The sequence below is a fragment of the Palaemon carinicauda genome, chromosome 44 (genome assembly GCF_036898095.1).
Source record: "Palaemon carinicauda isolate YSFRI2023 chromosome 44, ASM3689809v2, whole genome shotgun sequence".
NCBI classification, from domain to species: domain Eukaryota; kingdom Metazoa; phylum Arthropoda; class Malacostraca; order Decapoda; family Palaemonidae; genus Palaemon; species Palaemon carinicauda.
In genome coordinates this window covers 11,196,564-11,223,312 of record NC_090768.1, presented here as the reverse complement: position 1 = coordinate 11,223,312, position 26,749 = coordinate 11,196,564, and the positions used below count along the sequence as shown (strand labels likewise).

At 44.8% G+C, this 26,749-nt stretch overlaps 2 protein-coding genes across 2 annotated transcripts in view; one reads left to right on the top strand and one right to left on the bottom strand.

The window, feature by feature from the left end:
• The window catches only part of Taf5 (TATA-box binding protein associated factor 5), a 570,605-nt gene that overhangs the window by 380,591 nt on the left and 163,265 nt on the right, over positions 1-26,749 (bottom strand). The gene's annotated exons all lie outside the window — the stretch shown is intronic.
• The window catches only part of LOC137634184 (transcription initiation factor TFIID subunit 5-like), a 74,593-nt gene that overhangs the window by 8,656 nt on the left and 39,188 nt on the right, over positions 1-26,749 (top strand). The window contains exons 2-3 of the mRNA XM_068366455.1: positions 9,911-10,381; positions 26,413-26,604. Coding sequence (XP_068222556.1) covers positions 10,001-10,381; positions 26,413-26,604 — 573 coding nt within the window. The 5' untranslated portion in view covers positions 9,911-10,000. The remainder of the gene's footprint in view (positions 1-9,910; positions 10,382-26,412; positions 26,605-26,749) is intronic.

Genomic DNA, 26,749 nt, shown 5'->3' with positions numbered 1-26,749 from the left:
GTTCTCTTCTCAGACGCATCGGACGTAGGCTGGGGTGCGACCTTAGGCGGTAGGGAATGCACGGGATTATGGAACTCGCGTCAAAGGACAATGCATTTTAACTGCAAGAAGCTTCTGGCAGTAAGTCTGACCTGGAAAAGCTTCAGGTCTCTCCTTCAAGACAAAGTAATGGAGGTCAACACGGACAACTCCCTGCTTTGATGTTCATCTCCTGTTCAACAGGTCTAGACTTTTCACCAGTAACAAATTTCTTCCAAGGCAACTTGAATGTCTTAGCAGTTTGTCTCAGTAGGAAGGGACAATAATTCCAACATATTGGACCCTCCACAGAGATGTATGCAAGAGACTTTGGGTCACCTGGGGCCATCCAACCATAGATCTCTTCGCAACCTCGATGTCCAAGAGGCTCTCAACAGACCCAGCAGTGGTTCTTTTAGATGCCTTTCTACTAGATTAGTCTCATCTAGATCTATATGCATTCCCTCCGTTCTAGTTTGTCAACAAGGTACTGCAGAAGTTCGCCTCTCACGTTGGGACAAGTTGACACTAGTTGCTTCCCTCTGGCCCGCGAGAGAATATCTTACCGAGGTACTTCGATGGCTAGTAGACGTTCCCAGAACTCTTCCCCTAAGGGTGGACCTGCTACGTCTGCCACGCGTAAGAAGGTACTCCAAGGCCTCCACGCTTTTCGTCTCACTGCCTTCAGAGTATCAAAAGACTCTCGAGAACTAGAGGTTTTTCGAAGGAGGCAACCAGAGCGATTGTTAGAGCAAGGAGAACATCCACCCTTAGAGTCTACCAATTGAAGTGGGGAATCTTCCTAAACTGGTGCAAGTCAGTATCCGTATCCTCGACCAGTACCTCTGTAACTCAAATAGCTGACTTCCTCTTATATCTGAGAAAAGAGCGATCTCTTTCAGCTCCCACTTTCAAGGGTTACAGAAGCATGTTGGCATCAGTCTTCCGTCACAGAGGCTTATATCTTTTTAACAATAAAGATCTACAGGACCTCCTTAAGTCTTTTGAGACCACGAAGGAGCGTCGTTTGGTTACACCTGGTTGGAATTTAGACGTGGTTCTAAGATTCCTTATGTTAGACAGGTTCGAACCACTTCAATCAGCCTCCCTGAAAGATCTCACCTTTAAGACTCTTTTCCTGATATGCTTTACCAGCTAAAAGAGTCAGTGAGATTCATGCCTTCAGCAAGAACATCGGATTTTTATCCGAAACGGCTACATGTTCTACATCTTGGTTTTCTAGCCAAACACGAGCTGCTTTCTCGGCCTTGACCAATATCGTTCGTTATTCCAAACTTATCGATATGGTTGGAAATGAACTAGAAAGAGTATTATGTCCTGTAGAGCTCTTAAGTTCTATTTTAAAAACCTTTATGAGGCCCGTCTGAAGCTTTATGGTGTTCAGTTAAGAATTCATCTTTGCCTATGTCAGAGAATTCTTTATCCTATTATTTTCGGACTGTTAATACGAGAAGCTCATTCCCTTCTGAATGAGGAAGACCAAGCTTGGCTGAAGGTAAGGACACACGAAGTTAGAGCTATCACAACTTCCGTGACCTTTTAATAAAATAGATCTCTGCAAAATATTTTCGACGCAACCTTTTGGAAAAGCTAATCAGTGTTCGCGTCTTTTATCTTAAGAATGTCCAGTCTCTTTACGAGAACTGCTACACTCTGGGACCATTCGTAGCAACGAGTGCAGTAGTGGTGGGGGCTCCACCACTACAATTCCCTAATTCCAGAACCTTTTTAATCTTTCTCTTGAAATATTTTTGGGTTGTCCGGAAGGCTAAGAAGCCTTCCGCATCCTGGTTGATTTGGCGGGTGGTCAAATTCTTTCTTGAGAAGCGCCTAGATTAGAGGTTGTGATGAGGTCCTTTAGTATGGGTTGCAGCCCTTAATACTTCAGCACCTAGGAGTCGCTCAGCATCCTAAGAGGATCGCTAGGCTCAGTAAGGAAGACGTACTTAAAAAGGCAGAGTAATGGTTCAAGTCGACTTCCTTACCAGGTACTTATTTATTTTATGTTTGTTATTTTGAATAACGGCTAAAATAAGATACGGGATACTTAGCTTCTTTGTTAACATGTATGCTGGTCTCCACCCACCACCCTGGGTGTGAATCAGCTACATGATCATCGGGTAAGATTAATATTGAAAAATGTTATTTTCAATATTAAACTTACCCGATAATCATGTAGCTGTCAACTCCGTTGCCCGACAGAATTCTATGGAGGGATACGCCAGCTATCACAATACTAGAAGGGGGTGTATTTACCAGCGCCACCTGTGGCCAGGTACTCAAGTACTTCTTGTTGACACCTCCTCAATTATTCCTCTGTCGTGCTTCCGGCAAGACGTTCTGGGATACGCTTATGTTCTTGGAGTATTTTCACGACTTTGGTGAAGTATTTCTCTTTGATTTCGGCTGTCGCTTTACTGGAAACTTCTATATTAGCTTAGTTAGCTTTTGGAATTAATTTGATTAATTATGGTGACGAAGAGAGTATGAACTCTCGTTCACTTTTCAATGGCCGACCCTTCCCTTAGACGGAAGTGTTGGTGTCTAAGAGAGTATAGACTCTTTCTTAATTTTGCTTAACAAAAGTTATAGATTTATTTTATATCTCTCCGCCTCTTATAGGCCTCTTCGATTAACTTCCTTTTATTATAAACTTATTAAAATTAATTTTTATATTTGTTTATATTCGACCTTCCTAATAGTAGGCGGTCTTTTCTTGGTACCGAAGTTAATTAACATTGAGCCCGTCATTTCGGTTTTACCTGTTAACATATTTTGCTATTTCCGCCTCAGAGTTTGAAAGAATTTCTTTGATAGTCTCGTACTGTTTTCAAAGTTGAACTAACGTTTTGTTTTGTCTCTGCAGTTGTTGACGTTCAGAACGTTCAACTTGCACTCTATCGTTACGATAGAGAAAGAATGTTCACGGTTTCACGTTGCAGTAAGAGTAACCGTGTCTAGCGTTTTGTTCATTCTTTCTTAACTTAATGGTTTTGATCCTAATAAAGGAACTTTTCAGTTTTTTCCTTTAACAATAATATGTTTTAACGATATATATGATTGGGCTCTTCTCTCAGGTTCTAAGTCAAGAGAGAGAGAGAGAGAGAGAGATAGAGACGTAGGGAGAAAGAGGATAAACGTTTCATTCAAGCCTGCCAGGCGTACGAGTAACGTCGTTATCGTTTTTGCTCTTCTCCCTAGTCTCTTTAGGGGAAGAAACTAAACGTTTCTAGAGTGATCTAGTGTTTAGTCTCTTTCCAGCCACTGAATTATCTTTCATTAGATTTTTCTGTTACATTGTAATTCTGTTTTCGCAATTACTAACTTTTGAGAAAGGATAGAATTGCGTGTTTCAGGTACAAACCACTTAAAGTTTCGAGTTCAGTGAAATAAGTGCAAACAGAAATCAAAGTGATAAGTGATTAGCGCAAAGTATGTCAGTGTTGTGCGTGAGGTACTTTTGTGCGCGCCAGTCGTCCTCCCAGTCCGGGACCTCTCGCAAGCTCCCAAGCCCAGGGGAGAAGCAATGTCGAAGGGCAGAAGGGTTCAGCAGGCCTTGATCGGCGCACAGAAGTATCCTCGGTGGTTGTGGGCGTGTCTTACCGAGACCGCCACTCCCACCCGCAGACGATTGAGCCCTTATTTTGCTCGTCTGCAGAAAAAATTTAGGGGAGAAAACGCTGGTCTCAGGTACTCAAGACCTTTTAAACGTAAAGTCCAGACCTATGCCAGACGTACGAAGTTAGAGTTCACAGTCATTGGGTTAGCTCTGACTCTCCTCAGTCATCAGTTGAATGCACTCCGCCTAAGAGGAGTAAGGTTCTGCCACAACAGAGCTCGACTGTTAAGGCTTTACCTCAGCCTACTGTAGTTTCTGCCGACCCCAAGTGGACTCTACTACAGTCCATGCAAGCACTGCTTTCGGACTTGATGCGTGAGTGTCGGGCTGAGAGTGTTGCGCCTCCGCCTCCGCCTACACTCCCTCCGCCTATGCTCGCTCCGCCTGATCGCAGTACCACCTGCCAGGCGTACGATGTTGTGGACTCTACTACAGTCCATGCAAGCACAGCTTTCGGACTTGATGCGTGAGTGTCGGGCTGAGAGTGTTGCTCCTCCGCCTCCGCCTACACTCCCTCCGCCTACACTCGCTCCGCCTGATCGCAGTACCACCTGCCAGGCGTACGATGTTGTGGACTCTACTACAGTCCATGCAAGCACAGCTTTCGGACTTGATGCGTGAGTGTCGGGCTGAGAGTGTTGCTCCTCCGCCTCCGCCTACACTCCCTCCGCCTACGCTCGCTCCGCCTGATCGCAGTACCTCCTGCCAGGCGTACGATGTTGAGCCACGTGCTGAGTTTGCTGTTCCCAGTGGTGTTCAGCCTCCGCCTTCCTTAAGGCAACCTTTACAATGGGATCAGGAGGATTATACCTCTCTTCCTCCGCTTCCACTTGCTGCTCCACCAGTGATGCAACACTCGGTTGAGGTACAACAACCTCTCCCGTCCATGAGTCAGTCTCCTCAGCTCTCGCTGCAGCGAGCTCAACCCTCCACAAGGCAAGCACCACAACACCTTAGCCTTGCGCCTCAGGAGCCTCAGCTTGCGAGACATTTACCTTGTTCTGCGCAGCCTCTTCCTCATCGCGCTCCGCTCACACCACAGGAACTGGAACTTGCTACTCCGCTTCCGCCAACCGCTCAGCAAGCGCAACCCTTGGGTTCAACCACTCATGCTAGGAGTCAGCCTCCTCCACCCATGCGCCTTCCTTCTGCTTGTCTTTTATTCAGCCTTTGCAGACTGAGCCTCAGGTGTTCCCTCAACAGAGTCTTGAAGAGGAAACCACAACTATTGTTGTTCCAGCTCGTTCTGACTCTGCTGTTCAGCATACCTTACCTCCATTTTCAAACCATGGCAAAAATATGAATCATGAGTTATGAATGTAAGGTAAACATTATGTTGATTTTTAAACCCCATGCAAGCATGCATAAAGCACTCTAGCACTGGTCATGGAATTTCTGAGAAATGTTAAACGCCATGCACACGCTCTGCTTTCCTTACAGCAGGCTCTGCTTACAGCAGGCTCTGCTTACTACATGCTCAGCATACAGCATGCTCTGCATTCAGCATGCTCTGCATTCAGCATGCTCTGCATACAACATGCTCTGCATACAACATGCTCTGCATACAGCATGCTCTGCATTCAGCATGCTCTGCATACAACATGCTCTACATACAGCATGCTCTGCATTCAGCATACTCTGCATACCTCATGCTCTGCATACCTCACCGCATGCTTCTCAGTCACACATCTTGGGTTGTTGCCAACTCACTAGACTGTCAAGCAGTTTCATAACGTTGCCTTCTAGTCTGCTGCTTTTGCACCAGTGAACCCTCACTCAGAGAACTTAGCTTTTCTAGGATAAGGTCCCTGTAGATGAGAAAGTTCTTTTCTCCCTCCTTCTGATATTCCCTTGAGGACTCTGTCATTTGGAGGGAGCCTTTAGCTGCATAACCTCTTATGGACTTTTATTTAAGCATAACATGCTTCCAGGGAAGGTTATGGTTCCACTTCAGTCGCTAATCCCGTCTGTTACCACACCTGCTCCCATAGACCTTGAGCTGTGTTGCATGACATGCAGTCCAAGCTTAGTCCTTGTTAGAGGATTTTTTGTTTACGGAGTCAATGTGTCACGGGGAAGACGTTCAACAACCAACAGAAGTGACTTGTTGTGACGCAGTGCGGCAACCTCAGCAACCCGTTAAGGAGTTGTCTGTACGACCCAGACAGTCTAGACAGATTCGGGTTGTCACTGTACTTCCTCGCTTGCCCATGATTGACAGTTCACAGACTGTGCAGCAGTATCATGATCTTGTGTCCGGCTCCGTCAGACGACTGGCTTTTAAGAGCTCCCACAAGTCGTCGCTGTCTGGAGATTTTCAAATGGACTATGGATCTGACCAAGGAACTGGGCCTCCTGGTCAATTTTGAGGAGTCTCAGCTCGTTCCATCCCAGACCATTGTCTCCTTGGGTATGGATCTTCAGAGTCGAGCTTTTCGGACTTTTCCGTCGGCCCCAAGGATCTTCCAAGCCCTAGAATGCATCCAGAGCATGCTGAGAAGGAACCGATGCTCAGTCAGGTAGTGGATGAGTCTAACAGGGACACTTTCATCGCTGGCCCTGTTCATCGTGTTAGGGAGACTCCACCTCCCCTCCCTTCAGTATCATCTAGCTGCTCACTGGATAAAGGACATGACGATAGAGACGGTCTCAGTTCCTGTTTCCGAAGAGAGGAGGTCTTCTCTCGCGTGGTGTAAGAACAGCTTTCTTCTCAAGGAAGGCTACCTTTGGCTGTTCAGAAACACGACCGCCGTCTCCTCTCGGACGCATCAGACACGGGCTGGGGTGCGACTTTGGACGGACAAGAATGCTCGGGAACATGGAATCAGGAGCAAAGGACACTTCACATCATTTGTAAGAAGTTGTTGGCGGTTATTCTGGCCTTGATAAACTTCAAGTCCCTCCAGCTTAACAAAGTGGTGGAGGTGGACTCTGACAACACCACAGCCCTGGCTTACATCTTCAAGCAGGGAGGGACTTTTTCGTGGAAGTTGTTCTAGATCGCAAGGGACCTACTCATCTGGTCTTTAGATCGAAAGCTAACTGGTAACGAGGTTCATTCAGGGCGGTATGAATGTCATGGCAGATCACCTCAGACGGAAGGGTCAGGTCATCCCCACAGAGTGGACCCTTCTCAAGAATGTTTGCAACAGACTTTGGGCCCTGTGGGGTCAGCCAACCATAGATCTGTTCACTACCTCGATAACCTAGAGACTCCTGTTGTATTGTTCTCCGATTCCAGACCCAGCAGCAGTTCACGTGGATGCTTTTCTGCTGGATTGGTTCCATCTCGACCTGTATGCATTCCCGCCGTTCAAGATTGTCAACAGAGTACTTCAGAAGTTCTCCTCTCACTAAGGGACACGGCTGACGTTGGTTGGCTCCGCTCTGGTCCGCGAGAGAATGGTTCTTAGAGGTACTGCAATGGCTGGTCGACATTCCCAGGACTCTTCCTCTAGGAGTGAACCTTCTAAGTCTACCTCACGTAAAGAAGGTACACCCAATCCTCCACGCTCTTCGTCTGACTGCCTTCAGACTTTCGAAAGACTCTCAAGAGCTAGGGGCTTTTCGAAGGAGGCAGCCAGAGCGATTGTCAAAGCAAGGAGAACATCCACTCTCAGAATCTATCAGTCTCAAGGGGAAGTCTTCCGTAGCTGGTACAAGACCAATGCAGTTTCCTCAACCAGTACCACTGTAACCCAGATTGCTGACTTCCTGTTATATCTAAGGAAAGTAAGATCCCTTTCAGCTCCTACGATCAAGGGTTACAGAAGTATGTTGGCAGCGGTTTTCCGCCACAGAGGCTTGGATCTTTCCACCAACAAAGATCTACAGGACCTCCCTAGGTCTTTTGAGACCTCAAAGGAACGTCGGTTGTCCACTCCAGGCTGGAATCTAGACGTGGTCCTAAGGTTCCTTATGTCATCAAGATTTGAACCTCTCCAATCAGCCTCTTTTTAGGACCTCACATTAAAAACTCTTTTCCTCGTGTGCTTGACAACAGCTAAAAGAGTAAGTGAGATCCACGCCTTCAGCAGGATCATTGTTTTCACATCTGAAACGGCTACATGTTCCTTGCAGCTCGGTTTTTGCTAAACGAGCTTCCTTCACGTCCTTGGCCTAAGTCGTTCGAGATCCCAAGCCTGTCCAACTTGGTGGGGAATGATCTGAAAAGAGTACTTTGCCCAGTTAGAGCTCTTAGGTACTATCTAAAAAGGTCTTAACCTTTACAAGGACAATCAGAAGCCTTATAGTGTGCTATCAAGAAACCTTCTTTTCCAAGTTCTAAGAACTCAGTTTCTTACTATTCAGGCTTCTGATTAGAGAAACACATTCTCGTCTGAAGGAAGAAGACCTTGCTTTGCTGAAGGTAAGGACACATGAAGTGGGAGCTGTGGCTACTTCAGTGGCCTTCAAACAGAACCATTCTCTGCAGAGTGTTATGGATGCAACGTATTGGAGAAGCAAGTCAGTGTTCGCATCATTCTATCTCAAAGATGTCCAGTCTCTTTACGAGTACTGCTACACCCTGGGACCATTCGTAGCAACGAATGCAGTAGTAGGCGAGGGCTCAGCCACTACATTTCCATAATCCCATAACCTTTTAACCTTTCTCTTGAATACTTTTTATGGGTTGTACGGTCGGCTAAGAAGCCTTCCACATCCTTGTTGATTTGGCGGGTGGTCAATTCTTTCTTGAGAAGCGCTGAGGTTAAAGGTTGTGATGAGGTCCTTTAGTATGGGTTGCAGCCCTGTATACTTTAGCACCTTTGAGTTGATTCAGCCTCCCAAGAGGAACGCTGCGCTCAGTAAGGAAGACGATCTTATTAAAGGCAGAGTAACGGTTCAAGTCGACTTCCTTACCAGGTACTTATTATTTCATTGTTATTGTGGATAACTGATTATATGAAATACGGGATACTTAGCTATCCTTTAGTCTTGTACACTGGTTTTTCACCCACCCCCCTGGGTGTGAATCAGCTACATGATTATCGGGTAAGTTTAATATTGAAAAATGTTATTTTTATTAGTAAAATAAATTTTTGAATATACTTACCCGATAATCATGATTTAATCGACCCTCCCTTCCTCCCCATAGAGAACCAGTGGACCGAGGAATAATTGAGGAGGTGTCAACAAGAAGTACTTGAGTACCTGGCCACAGGTGGCGCTGGTAAATACACCCCCTTCTAGTATTGTGATAGCTGGCGTATCCCTCCATAGAATTCTGTCGGGCAACGGAGTTGACAGCTACATGATTATCGGGTAAGTATATTCAAAAATTTATTTTACTAATAAAAATAACATTTTTCATTAGTAAAATAAATTTTTGAATATACTTACCCGATGATCATGAATTTAAGGACCCGCCCTTCCTCCCCATAGAGAACCAGTGGACCGAGGAGAAAATTGAGTTCTTGTTGACAAGAAGTACTTGAGTACCTACTCACAGATGGCGCTGTTGTGTACACCCCCACCTGTATAGCGATCGCTGGCGTATCCCGACCGTAGATTTCTTTCGGGCAACAGAGTTGACAGCTACATGATCATCGGGTAAGTATATTCAAAAATTTATTTTACTAATGAAAATAACATTTTTATTAACATTACATTTTAGACATCATAGGCTCTTCCATGACTCTGTCAAGCAACAGAAAACTAGCCTATCATCTGGAATAATTTTAGGTTAATGGTGGAGGATTGTAGTTGGTACTTTTGCACCTCTCCAGGTTCAAGTGTCCTAACATCCCTGGATTTTATACCAGCCAGCCAGTCAGTTTAGTCATAAGAACTTCCTCTCTCCTAAGGATAAGTCTCTTATTAAAGAACAAAGGTTTGTATTCTAGTGGGAACAAATAAAAAATAAAAAATTAACTATACAAACCCGAGTCCAAGTTGACTTCCTTCCTCATCCACGCTGCTATTCCCAGGGGAAGTTCAAAGTGGATACTGAGTGAGCTGGTTGGGGATTTGGTCTCTTCTGCCACCTACCAGTAACTACCTACATGTATTTATAAATTCTAAGAGTAGTCTCAGTTGTGCTTGAATCCTTCTCCTATGAAAGGACTGAGGTTTATAAAGTTAGGAAAAATAAATATTTTGATTAAGATTTGTGATATTTTTATTCAATCTCAAAATGAACAACATATGTAAAGTATTTATTGTGAGGAAAACTTTGGTGATGTGTTAAAACTCATTTGCTATGATGAATTGATTTGTCTGGATTCATTGAAATCTGTTTTTTTTTTTCAGGTATGATGAGAGGCACCATATTACAGAGGAAGCCGGATTGTAAATATATATAAGTATTATTGAATCTGCTTTTGTGATCCCCATCTAAAAATGGCTGACGGGAATACTCCAACATATGCAAGTCTGACCCCAGCCAATCCAACCATAATTAATGGATTTGCTGGGGTGGACCTTCAAACAGCACAGCAGCTAACATCGCAACAGACTATGATGAATGATGCTGACCAAGCATTAGTTGGATCAATGGGCATGGTAAACACTGTAGGTGTTGGAACAATTGCAAGTGGCATGCAGACTGTTCAGACAGTAGCCACAGCCCCAACAATGACTAATGTTATATCCTCACCTGTTACTCAACACCAGTCGACACCAGAAACAACACCAACTCCTGAAGCTCCCCCAGATTCCATTCCAGTTGATAGAAATACTCTGATTGCAGTTCTTCAGTTCCTCAAGAAAAATAACCTAAAGGTGAGAATCTTACTTAATTCAAGAATGGCATATTTTGCTCTTTGAAATGCAAACTAAGATTTTCAATATTAAACTTACCCGATAATCATGTAGCTGTCAACTCCGTTGCCCGACAGAATTCTACGGAAGGGATACGCCAGCGATCGCTATACAAGAGGGGGGTGTACTCACAAGCGCCACCTGTGGCCAGGTACTGCAGTACTTCTTGTTGACACCACTTCAATTTTTCCTCTGTCGTGCTTCCGGCAAGACGTTCATGGATACGCTTATAATTTTGGAGTCTTGTTCACGGTTTTTGGTGAAGTATTGCTCTAAGATTTCAGCTTTCGCTATTCAGGAAGTTTTATTATTAGCTTAGCTAGCTTTTGGAATTAATTTGATTAATTATGGTGACGAAGAGAGTATGAACTCTCTTTCACCTTTAAATGGCCGACCCTTCCCTTAGACGGAAGTGTTGGTGTCTAAGAGAGTATAGACTCTCTTTCTTAATTTTGCTTAACAAAAGTTATAGATTTATTTTATATCTCTCCGCCTTTTATAGGCCTCTTCGATTAACTTCCTTTTTTATAAATTTTTTATAAATTTATTAAAATTAATTTTTATATTTGTTTATATTCGACCTTTCCTAATAGTAGGCGGTCTTTTCTTGTACCGAAGTTAATTAACATTGAGCCCGTCATTTCGGTTTTACCTGTTAACATATTATGCTATTTTAATGTTTTTGAAAGAATTTCTTTGATAGTCTCGTACTGTTTCAAAGTTGAACTAACGTTTTGTTTTGTCTCTGCAGTTGTTGACGTTCAGAACGTTCAACTTGCGCTCTATCGTTACGATAGAGAGAGAATTTTCACGGTGTCACGTTGCAGTAAGAGTAAACCGTTTATAGCGTTTTGTTCATTCTTTCTTAGCTTAATGGTTTTAATTCTAATAAAGGAACTTTTTATTTGGGAAATCTTTCAGTTTTTTTCCTTTAACAATAATATGTTTTAACGAGTATATATGATTGGGCTCTTCTCTCAGGTTCTAAGTCAAGAGAGAGAGAGAGAGAGAGAGAGAGAGAGATAGAGACGGAGGGAGAGAGAGCTGGATAAACGTTTCGTTCAAGCGAGTAACGTTGTTATCGTTTTTGCTCTTCTCCCTAGTCTCTTTAGGGGAAGAAGGTAAACGTTTCTAGAGTTTATTCTTGTTCTCAAGCTTTATGCGGTGAGAGATTTTAAACGTAGTTTATTTGATCTAGTGTTTAGTCTCTTTCCAGCCACTGAATTATTTATCTTTCATTAGATTTTTCTGTTACATTGTAATTCTGTTTTCGCAATTACTAACTTTTAAGGAAGGATAGAATTGCGTGTTTCAGGTACAAACCACTTAAAGTTTCGAGTTCAGTGAAATAAGTGCAAACAGAAATTCAAAAGTGATAAGTGATTAGCGCAAAGTGTGTCAGTGTTGTGCGTGAGGGTACTTCTGTGCGTGCCAGTCGTCCTCCCAGTCCGGGACCTCTTGCAAGCTCCCAAGCCCAGGGGAGAAGCAATGTCGAAGGGCAAAAGGGTTCGGCAGGCCTTGATCGGCGCACAGAAGTATCCTCGGTGGTTGCGGGCGTGTCTTACAGAGACCGTCACTCCCACCCGCAGACGATTGAGCCCTTATTTTACTCGTCTGCAGAAGAAATTTCGGGGAGAAAACGCTGGACTCAGGTCTCAAGACCTCTTAAACGTAAAGTCCAGACCTCTAGAGTTCAACAACCCGGATGCAGTCATTGGGTTAGCTCTGACTCTCCGCAGTCATCAGGTGACTGCACACCTCCTAAGAGAGGTAAGGTGATGCCGCAACAGACCTCATCTTCTGTTAAAGCTTTGCCTCAGCAGACCTTAGCGTCTGCCGACCCCAAGATGACTTTGCTGCAGTCCATGCAGTCACAGCTTGCGGTCTTAATGCGTGAGTGTCAGGCTGAGAAGGTTACACCTCCTCCTGCGATCGCTCCGCCTCACCGCAGTCCAGTCTGCCAGGCGTACGATGTTGAGGTTCCTCAGGATACCTTACCGCGTACTGAGTTGCCAGTTACCAGCGGTGTGCAGCAACCTCCGCCTTCCTTAAGGCAACCTCAGCAATGGGAGCAGGAATCTTATGCCTTACTTCCTCCGCTTCCGCTTGCGGTTCCACCAGCGAGGCAACAATCTCTTGAGGTACGACAACCTCTTCCATCAATGAGGCAGCCACCTCAGCACTCGCTGCAGCGACCTCAACCCTCCTCAAGGCGAGAGCCTCAACTCCTTAGGCTAGCACCTCAGGAACCTCAACTCGCGAGACAAGAACTGCGTTCTGCGCAGCCGCTACCTCAACTCTCGCAGCTCACACCTCAGGAACCTCAACTCGTTCCTCAGGAACCTGCTACTGCGCATCCGCAACCCTTACAGCAAGCGCAACTCTTGAGGCAGCAACCTCATGCTATGAGTCAGCCACCTCAACGCATGCATCTGCCACTTTCTCCTCAACTTGAGCCTCTTCCCATTCAACTTGGAAATAACAAATGACAATAATAACACCTCATTACTTTCATAACTTGCATTTGTATTCAGATACATGTATGCCTACACAAACATTATGATAATGGAGGTTATTTGTATTACTTAATATAAAAATATATATGTATTCCTTGCAATATATTTTTAACAAAATCGCAAAATATGGCAAAAATATCTTCAAAACAAAAATGAATCATGAGTTATGAATGTAAGGTAAATATTATGTTGATATTAAAACCCCATGCAAGCATGCATGAAGTAATGCAGTGTTGCCAACAGGGCGAGTTTCCCTTTCCTGAGGTGAAGTAGATTATAGTACATTTAGTGCAGCTTAATTCTACGATTATCATGCCGGCTATCATATTCATCAACAAAACAGTCTAAATCAAATCCCTCGGCACGTGCACTTTCAATGGACAGTAATGCGATATTACTCACTCTAGCACTGGTCATGGAATTTCTGAGAAATGTTACACGCCATGCAACACGCTCTGCTTACCTTACAGCATGCTCTACATACAGCATGCTCTGCATACAGCATGCTCTGCATACAACATGCTCTGCATACCTTACCGCATGCTTCTCAGTCACACATCTTTGGTTGTTGCCAACTCACTAGACTGTCAAGCAGTTTCATAACGTTGCCTTCTAGTCTGCTGCTTTTGCACCAGTGAAACCCTCACTGAGAGAACTTAGCTTTTCTCGGATATGGTCCCTGTAGATGAGAAAGTGCTTTTCTCCCTCCTTCTGATATTCCCTTGAGGACTCTGTCATTTGGAGAGGAGCCTTTAGCTGCGTAGCCTCCTATGGACTTTTATTTAAGCATAACATGCTTCCAGGGAAGGTAATGGTTCCACTTCAGTCACTAACCCCGTCTGTTACCACACCTGCTCCCATAGACCTTGAGCTGTGTTGCAAGACATGCAGTCCAAGCTTAGTCCTTGTTAAAGGATTTTTTGTTTACGGAGTCAGTGTGTCACTGGGAAGACGTTCAACAACCAGCAGAAGTGACTTGTTGTGACGCAGTGCGGCAACCTCAGCAACCCGATAAGGAGTTGTCTGTACGACCCAGACAGTCTAGACAGCTTCGGGTTGTCACTGTACTTCCTCGCTTCCCCATGGTTGACAGTTCACAGACTGTGCAGCAGTACCATGATCTTGTGTCCGGCTCCGTCAGACGACTGGCTTTTAAGAGCTCCCACAAGTCGTCGCTGTCTGGAGATTCTCAGATGGACTATGGATCTGACCATGAACTGGGCCTCCTGGTCAATTTTGAGGAGTCTCAGCTCGTCCCATCCCAGACCATTGTCTCCCTGGGTATGGATCTTCAGAGTCGAGCTTTTCGGGCTTTTCCGTCGGCCCCAAGGATCTTCCAAGCCCTAGAATGCATCCAGAGCATGCTGAGAAGGAACCGATGCTCAGTCAGGTAGTGGATGAGTCTAACAGGGACACTTTCATCGCTGGCCCTGTTCATCGTGTTAGGGAGACTCCACCTCCCCCCCTTCAGTATCATCTAGCTGCTCACTGGATAAAGGACATGACGCTAGAGACGGTCTTAGTTCCTGTTTCCGAAGAGAGGAGGTCTTCTCTCGCGTGGTGTAAGAACAGCTTTCTTCTCAAGGAAGTCTACCTTTGGCTGTTCAGAAACCCGACCGCCGTCTCCTCTCGGACGCATCAGACACGGGCTGGGGTGCGACTTTGGACGGACAGGAATGCTCGGGAACATGGAATCAGGAGCAAAGGACACTTCACATCAATTGCAAGGAGTTGTTGGCGGTTCTTCTGGCCTTGATAAACTTCAAGTCCCTCCAGCTTAACAAAGTGGTGGAGGTGGACTCTGACAACACCACAGCCCTGGCTTACATCTTCAAGCAGGGAGGGACTCTTTCGTGATGTTGTTCTAGATCGCAAGGGACCTCCTCATCTGGTCTAAAGATCGAAAGCTCACGCTGGTAACGAGGTTCATTCAGGGCGGTATGAATGTCATGGCAGATCACCTCAGCCGGAAGGGTCAGGTCATCCCCACAGAATGGACCCTTCACAAGAATGTTTGCAGCAGACTTTGGGCCCTGTGGGGTCAGCCAACCATAGATCTGTTCGCTACCTCGATAACCTAGAGACTCCTGTTGTATTGTTCTCCGATTCCAGACCCAGCAGCAGTTCACGTGGATGCTTTTCTGCTGGATTGGTTCCATCTCGACCTGTATGCATTCCCGCCGTTCAAGATTGTCAACAGGGTACTTCAGAAGTTCTCCTCTCGCAAAGGGACACGGCTGACGTTGGTTGGTTCCGCTCTGGCCCGCGAGAGAATGGTTCTTAGAGGTACTGCAATGGCTGGTCGACATTCCCAGGACTCTTCCTCTAGGAGTGAACCTTCTACGTCTACCTCACGTAAAGAAGGTACACCCAAACCTCCACGCTCTTCGTCTGACTGCCTTCAGACTTTCGAAAGACTCTCAAGAGCTAGGGGCTTTTCGAAGGAGGCAGCCAGAGCGATTGCCAAAGCAAGGAGAACATCCACTCTCAGAATCTATCAGTCTCAAGGGGAAGTCTTCCGTAGCTGGTACAAGACCAATGCAGTTTCCTCAACCAGTACCACTGTAACCCAGATGGCTGACTTCCTGTTATATCTAAGGAAAGTAAGATCCCTTTCAGCTCCTACGATCAAGGGTTACAGAAGTATGTTGGCAGCGGTTTTCCGCCACAGAGGCTTGGATCTTTCCACCAACAAAGATCTACAGGACCTCCCTAGGTCTTTTGAGACCTCAAAGGAACGTCGGTTGTCCACTCCAGGCTGGAATCTAGACGTGGTCCTAAGGTTCCTTATGTCATCAAGATTTGAACCTCTCCAATCAGCCTCTTTTTAGGACCTCACATTAAAAACTCTTTTCCTCGTGTGCTTGACAACAGCTAAAAGAGTAAGTGAGATCCACGCCTTCAGCAGGATCATTGTTTTCACATCTGAAACGGCTACATGTTCCTTGCAGCTCGGTTTTTGCTAAACGAGCTTCCTTCACGTCCTTGGCCTAAGTCGTTCGAGATCCCAAGCCTGTCCAACTTGGTGGGGAATGAACTGGAGAGAGTACTTTGCCCAGTTAGAGCTCTTAGGTACTATCTAAAAAGGTCTTAATCTTTACGAGGACAATCAGAAGCCTTATGGTGTGCTATCAAGAAACCTTCTTTTCCAAGTTCTAAGAACTCAGTTTCTTACTATTCAGGCTTCTGATTAGGGAAGCACATTCTCATCTGAAGGAAGAAGACCTTGCTTTGCTGAAGGTAAGGACACATGAAGTGGGAGCTGTGGCTACTTCAGTGGCCTTCAAACAGAGCCATTCTCTGCAGAGTGTTATGGATGCAACCTATTGGAGAAGCAAGTCAGTGTTCGCATCATTCTATCTCAAAGATGTCCAGTCTCTTTACGAGTACTGCTACACCCTGGGACCATTCGTAGCAACGAATGCAGTAGTAGGCGAGGGCTCAGCCACTACATTCCCATAATCCCATAACCTTTTAACCTTTCTCTTGAATACTTTTTATGGGTTGTACGGTCGGCTAAGAAGCCTTCCACATCCTTGTTGATTTGGCGGGTGGTCAATTCTTTCTTGAGAAGCGCCGAGGTTAAAGGTTGTGATGAGGTCCTTTAGTATGGGTTGCAGCCCTTGATACTTCAGCACCTTAGAGTTGTTCAGCCTCCTAAGAGGAACGCTGCGCTCAGTAAGGAAGACGAACTTATTTAAGGCAGAGTAATGGCTCAAGTCGACTTCCTTACCAGGTACTTGTAATTTCATTGTTATTTTGAATAACTGATAATATGAAATACGGGATACTTAGCTTCTTGATATACATGTACACTGGTTTTCACCCACCTCCCTGGGTGTGAATCAGCTACATGATTATCGGGTAAGTTTAATATTGAAAAATGTTATTTTCATTAGTAAAATAAATTTTTGAATATACTTACCCGATAATCATGATTTAATTGACCCACCCTTCCTCCCCATAGAACCAGTGGACCGAGGAAAAATTGAAGTGGTGTCAACAAGAAGTACTGCAGTACCTGGCCACAGGTGGCGCTTGTGAGTACACCCCCCTCTTGTATAGCGATCGCTGGCGTATCCCTTCCGTAGAATTCTGTCGGGCAACGGAGTTGACAGCTACATGATTATCGGGTAAGTATATTCAAAAATTTATTTTACTAATGAAAATAACATTTTAACAATGGAAGTGAATGTTTATCAAAAAGATTATTGTTCCAGTTCAAACACAAAAACTCTACTATTTATATTGGGTATACTGTACTGATTTCGGCGAAGCTGAACTAGCCATGATAATTTTAAGTGACGGATAACTACTGCACCTGCTAGTTAGCGGGTGGGGGTAGCTCGGCTACCCCGCTAACTCACACACCTGGTTTGAGTAACCACTTTGCCTTCTTGGCTCAGTAGAGATGGACATAGCCTACTGCCTGGGGTCTCCTGATTTTGACTGGCTTTGATAGTTTTACATTAATTCTGTTTCTTTTCGTTATGTATGAAAACATTCACGCAATTTTTTGTTTTTATTAGTAACTTTTATTACAGTACTGTTCGTGTGACAGCTTATTCCGGCAGTCTCGCCGCAAGATAGTGGTCGCTGTGATGATACTACTACTAGGTCCCTCACTAGCCACCCTCTCTCTTACGTGGATGGCCGGCAATTTCTCGCGGGGGGGGGGGTGCGTTCACCATTCCCGTTTTGGATTATGTTTTGCTCCCTATTAGTCTGTTCAGTTCTCAAGTTAAATTTATTAACTGCTTGTTATTCAACTTTTTCAGCAGTTTTATGATTTTATGAAAATAGCGATGCTGTTCTTCCTCATTCAGCTAAAACAGCCGGCGTAGAAGCAGATCCGTTTGTTCCTGTGGAATCAACGGCTCCTGTGGCAGCTTCGATGTTGACCTTCAACTTGAACAAAGCTTGTTGAAAGAAAGCAGAGAGCCCTATCTGGAGGTTTGCCTCCAGGGGTTGGAACTCTCCCTTTCGAGGGAGAATTAACCTCCCCGGGTGTTGGGCTGCTCTCCCTTCCGAGGGAGAGTTTCCGTTCATCTGCCGTTAAGCAACCTTCCCTCTTGTGGGGAGAATTGCTGATAACTCGACGAAGATTAGCAGCTGCTATCTCGTTGTTGAAGACTGAGCTTCTCCCCCATGGGATGAGGAAAAGCAAGTCCAAGGCTGGGTCCTCGTTCGGGAGGCCTTCTCTCTTGTCCGCGAGAGAGATTGTTCAGTGTCTAACACTTAATGTAAGCCTACATTTTTTCCAATTGGGCTGGGGAAAACTAGTTCCAAGCGATGGTCTCCTTTGGGAGAACATTCCACTCGTTCACGAGAGAAAGCTCATTCAGCTTTTTGTGACAGAGCATTTGAACTATCGGGTTGTCGCAGGTGCTGTGGCCTGTCGGTCTGACCTTGGTCTCATGGCCAACTCTGAAGACGTTGCTTCTCCTCCAGGGGCGGTAGGAGAGCAAAGACCTAGGTATGTTCCTCCTCTCGTTTGCGAGAGAACTGCTTCTAGTCAGCAGTCTCCTTACGCTTACGCTTCTCCCCCAAGGCGGTGGTAGTGCATTGTCTTCAGCGATGTTCTCTTGGGAGAACGAACCTAACCGCCCCCCCAAATCCCTTGAGCTTGAGCAGTTTCCCCCTTGGGAGGAGCCTGCTTGACGTTCCTCTCCGGAGGTCCGTCGGTTGGAGCCTTTTGTCACCCCTCTCCATCCGCGGCGCTCTCCTCCTAGAGCTGTCATGAGGTGCCTTTTTGAACCTCAGGGTTCTGGTAATGTTGACCCCTCGGGGTCTCATGATCAACATGAGTCTGCGTGGTCAGGAGCATTTGGACTCCCGTTGCTGAGGGTACATTATGTGAACTTTCGCAACCCGGAACCTTGGGGTTTCCGTCACGTTGAGACTTCGGGCTCTCGTGGCACCGGAGGTCCTATGGATCCTCGTCGCGTTGAACTGTTGGGTTCCCGCGGCACGGAACCCCCGGGTTTCAGTTACGCTGAGCTTTCGGGCTCTTACAAAGATAGTAATGTTGTACAGGTTGGCATTCGTTACCACAGTCACACTGAGGTGCAGGTTTCATGTGACACGGAGGTTTCGGTCTCTGTTGTGCAGCTCCCTTGTGATCTTGCAACACCAGTTACGCTGAGCTTAGGGCTCTCATGCTGCCCGCTACGTTGAGCCTTCGAGCTCTCGTAGCAGGGAAACTTCCAGTTGCATTGATCCTTTAGGATTGCGCAACCCCAGTTTCGTTGAGCCCCCAGGCCTTCGGGCCGGCAGTTACGTTGAGCCTTCAGGCTCTCTTAACAGGGAGACTTTGATCCCCCGTCGCGTGAAACCTTCAGGTTCGCATGACACTGGTTACGCGGAACCTTCGGCCTCTCGTAACCGATGTTACAAAGAACTTTTTGGTTCTAGTGACCTTAGTTATGACGAGCCTGTCGGCTCTGATGATGGAGAGTCTTCGGACTCTCGTCATGCTGAGCCTTTGGGCTCTCGTGACTTATGTTACGACGAGCCTTTGGGCTCTCGTTTCCTTGCATACCCTTTGGGTCCTTGTCGCACGAATCCTAGGGTTTCACACGACGTGATTCCCTAGGGATACTATCTCCGTTCAGGGATCAGTGACGTAGTTCCTTCCGTTTCGTCATGCGAAAAGGATTCAAGATCCCATTTAGCTTCTCCCCCTGGGATCAAACCCCTTGCTCCTGGTTCCAGCTGATTACTATGCGACAGCTAGGCTGGTCTCGCCAGCTCTGTTCCTTTTGTTTTCGAAAGAACCACCGTCGCCTTCCCCCTACCCCTCCCACTTCTAGTGGTTGGGGTAGCAGGCTGCTCGTGATCGTCTTTCATCATTGAGAGACCCTCAGTCGCCGGGATGGAAGCCAGTAAAAATTATTATACATTCCAGTTCAATTCCTTCTGGCAGGTCTTGCCTGCATTAGAGGGTAGTTTTCTCGCTAGCGAGAAAGCGTTTGATGGTAACCCCATACAGGAAAGCAGGTGATGGCAACCTAATGTATGGTCTTTATTGAGGAATCCCTCACATACGAGACTACACCCTTTTTGGGAAACTCTCGTTCCTGGGAAGTTTTATATAACTTTGACATGCGTTTGTTGAAACTTCTTAAAGGCTGTAAGAACTACTTTGTGGCGTATGCGCTCTCTCCAAGGCAAAACCTTGAGGTTATTGCCACAAACATGGTTTCTGCCGATTGTTTGAGTCAGCCACATACCGTCATTGTACCCTGGGGGACGGGCTTCTGAGACATTTTATTTATTTTACCCTAACAGGGTTATCGTCTCAACCATTTAGTACCATGGAAGAAGTGTTAGCTTACGTTTTCGAACGATAGCAACAACGTGGTCTTCTTTTCATTACGTTTACGAACGTTACAAACCCCGCCCACAAGGGAGTGAGACATCTTTTTCTGTGTAAGAACGTTGGCAAGCCCCTCCCACAAGGAGGATAGGCAAACCAAAGGAGAATTGATCGCTACAATAACTGTATATTTTGGTTGTGGGCATATGCGCTCACATCTTAAAAAATACTACAATTAGTCAACGATCAAATTTGCCTTGGGTAATATTGTTGCGATTTGTCGCACATACATTATTCCCCCAACTGGATTCATTTTCAAACGTTTACCCGGAGGCAAAGATTACGCATGCGCTAACGCAGTTGGGCAAGTACATGTGCGTGCAAGTGATCTTTCGGCCAAGGGCTATAGACTATCTTACAATTAGAATTCCCTTCTAATAAGTTGTAATGGCTATATCCATTACAGGAATCCAGATAATATATTACTTTTAATGGCTATATCCATTACAGGAATCCAGGTAATATATTACTGTACTTGTCAATTTTCCTGTAACCAGACATACTATGTAAATTATCTTATATATGATCTGCCTTCATAGGCCCTTCCTTTCTTTCCAATCGAAGATCGTAGTTTTCTTACAAATACTTGGACCGAAAACTTCTCATAAGCGTATCTGTTCTTTAGAAGGGAACATTCAATACTTATGCCAGATTTATCAATCGGAGACAAAGAAACACAAACGTTTTTCGTCTTTATTAAGAAAGAGAAATCTCGGTTACAAACATTTTCAACGTTATCCAACTGAACACGACTAATTTGGATTACGCCCGTATGCTTGCCCTGCTCACGGTTCTGTGTTACTGGTCTGTAAATAGACTTATGTACATATTACCCGTACAACAATAGATTGAAGATACGTCTAAGTCTTATCCTTTGAGAGCAAGAAGTTGTGTTCAGTAGATACCGACCGGTCTCTTATCCGGAAGGCAATCTCTGCGGAGAGTCGTTGTAATAACATAGGCAGTATTGGCTACCTGGTTTTGCGATTTGTATCATTCTTACTCTGCCAACCCCTTCTAAATTGGGGGCAGTTGTTGGGAGGACAGGATCCCCCCTTCATAGAAGAAGAGTGCAAGCAGTTGCACACCTTGACATCATCTCAGAGCAGCGTCACATAGAGATCTTGCGAAATTCCATCTCTGCAAAAACCGTCTCGTCCTACGCCAGTGGTACCCTCGTTACCCTTTTTGTCTGCAAGAGGTTTCCCTCCCAAGGGAAAACCTCCTGCTAGGAGAGACTCCCACCAGTTCCTCCAGTGTCGTGGGCCTCCACCTGCCCCAAAGCAGCTGTCGCCCACCTGACAATGCCCTGTTCTTCTCCCGATGGGAAGGCCTGTGCCGATCTTGCCCTCAAGGAAGAAGGCTAAGGTACCTATCAAGATACCCAAGCCTAGGGATAAATGCCGCCCCAAGGACCTCCCTCCCAGCACATTGGGAGCTAGCGACCCCCCATGGTTGACAGACGTATTTAACGTAATGCAGCAAGCCTATATAGGGGTCATTCCCCATTCCCAGTCCTTAGGCGAGACACTCAGGATTCCCCTGTTGCCTCCTCTCATCCCAGGCCTCTTTCCTCCTGTTGATCCCAGGAGGAACTCTGAGGACTCCGCTCTGGCAGAGCTTCCACGCGAGGAGAAGAACTTCCCTCCTTGCAAGAAAGCTAGGGAAGAGAGGGCTTCAGAACCACAGAGGAGTCTCTTAGAGTTCAAGATTCCACAGGCAAGGCCCAAAGGGATGAGGAAGAGAATTTGACCTTCTCATCCCAAGGAGGACCAGACGATATCTTACACGGATAGTGCCAAGGGAGACACCTCGCCCATCTCGGTGTGATACAGTTCCTTTCCTTGCGGAGTCCCATCTCTCCCGCAGGTCAGGGGAAGCCGCAAGGCCTCCACTGGTGATGGAACATCTGCTGCAGCATAGAGAGCCAAAAGATTTATTTATCATCCCCAAATCTTCTGCCAGGTCTCCCTTACCTCAAGTTGAGATTTGGAGAGAACCGAGTACGTCTTCGGGAATTGTCCAGTCCTACATCGATCTTGATGATGACGTTGACCCAATTCGGGCTCCTATGGATGAGAGCTCAGAAGTGGATGAGCAAAATGATTACGAGGACGACATTTTGCCAGCTGTCGCGTAATGAAGCAGCGTAGCATGGCTTGTGACGTCACTCTACACTGGAGATGTTTTGCTTGCTATGCAATCTCTTGACCCCTCTGGACGAACCGCAGATGGTGGTTGGCAGACGAGAACCTCCCCAAAGAGACCAATCTTCTCGTCCCCCCTCTGGAACTGATGCTCTCTTCGGATGCATCAAAATAAGGTTGGGGGGGCCCCATATGCCGTATCAATCCATCTTCTTTTTGCTCGAATCAGAAAGGTACCAGCATATAGCTCTCTTAGAGAACTATCTAGCAGTAGAAATACTCAGATGGACAGAGGATAGCTAGGTGTCCCCATCCGTTCGCGTCATGGTAACAGGAATGTGCTTGCAGACAATCTGAGCAGGGCAACTCAGATAGTGGGATCCAAGCATCTTTGAATCATCTAGGAGCCAACAAAGTCTTAACTTTTTGGTGTTCCTCGATTGTGGAGTTGCTCGCAACGGCAGTGAACTTCAGGCTCCTGCTCGACCGTTCCCCAGTCTCGGACTCCCAGGCTTTCGAGCAAGATGTATTTCAACAATGGTGGGACAGTTTAGAGGTGTATGCATTTCCCCAGTTTAGTCAGGTGAGAAAGTCCTCAACCAAGTCAGAATAAGCAAGAACTTATCAGTGACTCCAATGGCTCCACTATGGCACACGCAGAATGGTTCTAAGACCTTCTGCAGCTCCTGACAGAGCTTCCAAAGGAACTTCCTCCACGACACGATCTTCTGAAAAGGGCCACATGCCAACATTTTCCAGAAAGTGGTAGCTTCGCTTCGACTTCACACCTGGAAAATAGGATGTCTATACTCCTCAGACGCTTTTTAGCGTCGGTCTTCCAGGCGAAGTGGTCGGTCTTTTTTGACTGATGTCGTAGAAGGGGTATCACTCCCCTCGATGCCTCTACTCAGACAAAGTTTTGAGATGACTTGTCCCTTGTCGGAACATAGACCTCCTCCTTGGGATGAGGTTTGGGTCCTTCAGTCTCTTAAGGTTCCTCTCTATAAACCTTGCAGGCAATATCTTGCCTCTTTATATGGAAAACGTTATTTATACTCGTTTTGGCTTCAGCCAAGAGAGTTAGTGAGTTGCATGGTTTATCTTCTGATGCATCCTTCTCTAGGAGATGGGGAGAAGTAAATTTCAGCTTTGTCCCTTGAGTTCATTGCAAAGACTCAAAATCCGGGTGTGTTGTACCCAAAGTTCGGCCCATTATGTATGGAAAGTCTTCGTTCTGTAACCGAAGCTTTGCCCAGTTAAAAGTCTGAGGCGTTACCTTAAAAGAATGGCAGCAGCTCGCCCCCGTGTGTCAGCACTTTTTGTCAGCAAGGAGAAGGTCAAGAGAAGGGTCACAAGGAATACCTTTTCCTCCTGGATTCGGAAGGTAATTGAGTTTCCTCTCAATCCATATCCTCCTCATTCCAAACAACCCAGAGGTCATGACGTCAGGGGCATTTCAACGTCCCTGGCATTCAAAAAGAACTACTCTGTGGCGCAGGTACTGCAAGTGATCGTGTGGTAATGTCAAACAACGTTCGCCGCTTACTACTTGCAAGCCGTAGCCTACAGGACCCTGGACATGTTCTCCATAGGCCCTGTGGTGGCTGCATAACAAATGGTCTAAAACACCTCTAGCTCCATGATGGACAAGTAGCAGAGGGTTGAGGTTACCTGGACTAGTATGGGGTGAATGAATAGAATGACTGGCTCTTTCTTCCTTTCACCTTCTTCCTCCCTGGGGAAAACAGCACCATAGTCCCTCAGCACAAGCTGATCTCACCTCTCTGCAGGTAAGACTCATTTCACTTTGGTATCCTGTATCCTAAGTATAGAAATGATACATTATTGCATCCCCAGTACCTCTTCAAGGGAGGGTACTGTGTAAAGTCTAAGGAATCTCGGATTTGTTTTCGAGTTCCTATGTTGTAGACAAGCCGCGTTGCTAGTTTCACTAACACAAACTTCTGTAGGCCGCTAATAGTGCTTGCCCCTAATGGGCATAGCCTGAGATTTTAGCGAGGGTAGGGTTCCTACTACTTCGGGCTTACTGAAATAGAGAGAACCATGGGTTAAAATACCAAAGCCAGTTGGTAAAGGACTTCCTCCCAATAAGAGTGAGTTTACACAATATAAATAGTGGAGTGTTTGTGTCTGTGCTGGAACAAATGACAAATTTGTAATAATTTGGATTTTTCCTAGCACACAAACACAACACTATTTATACACATTGGTCCACCACCCTGTCCCCCAAGAAGTCCTTTCACTAAGAAAAATGGTTACTCAAACCAGGTGTGTAAGTGAGTGGGATAGCCGAGCTACCCCCACCCCCACCCGCTAACTAGCGGGTGCGGCAGGTATCCCTCACGTAAAATTATCATGGCTAGTTCAGCTTTGCCAAAAACAATATACCCAATATAAATAATGTGTTTGTGTGCTAGGAAAAATACAAATTATTACAAATTTGTCATGTTTCTGAGAAAAAGGAAAAAAGGTAATTATTCATTAGAAGTTGGTTGGTCATATCTATACAATATGCTTGGTCTATACTATACATGGTAGAGCAGTTTTGTTTGTAATAAAATTATGATACATAATTTAACTTTTGTAATGGAAACCCTATAAGATATAGTAAGGATAAATGTCTTGGCTAAAGTTGATTTAGGGACAAGTCAAACTAAAAGTTTTTAATTTTTTTCTGATTTTAGAATCAAAAGAGTATGCAAAATGAAATTTTTAAATGTAAAATTAGTAATTTGTAGTGTTAAAATTTATTGTTATATCCAAGGAATATAAATTTTTTTTTTAAAGGATTCATGTAAAGTACAGTACTGTATTCCTAAAAACTGCAAATTGCTGATATTGTTCGTTAGGTATAGTATTAGGGCTAGAATGGAATAGATGCTAAAACCAGTGTTGATAAATTGATAGACAGGAGTGTCATCAAGATTTATTTGTGAATGCTGTACAGTAGTCTCTTTAGTCAGCTCAGCCCCCTAAGTACAGTAGTCATAAATATTGTTTGAAGCAGGTGGGTTTAAGAGTGTGACAGGCATTAAAACTGTTATTATTATTATTATTATTATTATTATTATTATTATTATTATTATTATTATTATTATTATTACAGTACTTACTAAGTTACTACCCTAGTTGGAAAAGCAGGATGCTATAAGCCCAGGGGCTCCAACATGAAAAATAGCTCAGTGAGGAAAGGAAACAAAGAAAAAGAAAATATTTTAAGAAGAACAACAAGATTGAAATAAATACCTCCTATATAAACTATAAAAAACTTCAACAAAACAAGAGGAAGAGAAATAAGATGGAATAGTGTGCCCGATTGTACCCTCAAGCAAGAGAACTCTAACCCAAGACAGTGGAAGACCATGATACAGAGGCTATGGCACTACTTAAGATTAGAGAACAATACTTTGATTTCGGAGTGTCCTTCTCCTAGAAGAGCTGCTTACCATAGCTAAAGAGTTATTATTATAGATCATATTAATGAGACCATCTTTGAGGTTATAAAGGAGGAGTATAGACCCTCTAGCAATTAAGGCTACCCATTGGGAAAAGCCCATGAAGTCAGGAATATTTATATCCTTCCTTTTCAGACAAAGCTGCCAAATGGCCTAAGTATTGAGGCTTAGGTTATTTCAATGCTAATGTTTTACCACCTTATCCTGCCCCAGAGTTGCACCCCAAGACTTTGATTGCCTTCTCCATAGGATCTTTGGAGGTTGCTCAGCATGTTAGGGCCCAATATTTTTTTTTATTATGGATAGCTGAATTTGTATATATTTTTTCCTTTAAATCTTTTCTGCTCCATTGACAAATTATTAGCAAAATAACCTTAATAGGGTCATATGAAGGTAACTGATGAATGATAAACAGTTCAATTTTTGCATTGAATTTTGATTAAAATATTTATAAACGTCTTTTTCTTTACATTAGGGAACCGAAGATCTGTTAAGGCAGGAGTCACATTTCTTTGAAGAAGTAGATGATTCAAAACCAGGTCTTGGTGGTGATGCAGAAGTTTCCAGTGTCCTTTCAGCTTTCAAAAGTGAGGGGGATCCTGCTGAGTATGAAGAGGCATACATGAGTCTACACTCTTTTATTGAGAAAAGCTTAGATGCCTACAAGGTATCGTAACAATTACTAAAGTTTTTTTTATGCAATTACAGTATACATGTACTCATATAAACTTTTATTGGTAGATTAGCAAAATATTTTAAACCTAAATAGCATTTTTATATATTTAACTTAGCCGGTGAATATATAGCTGCAA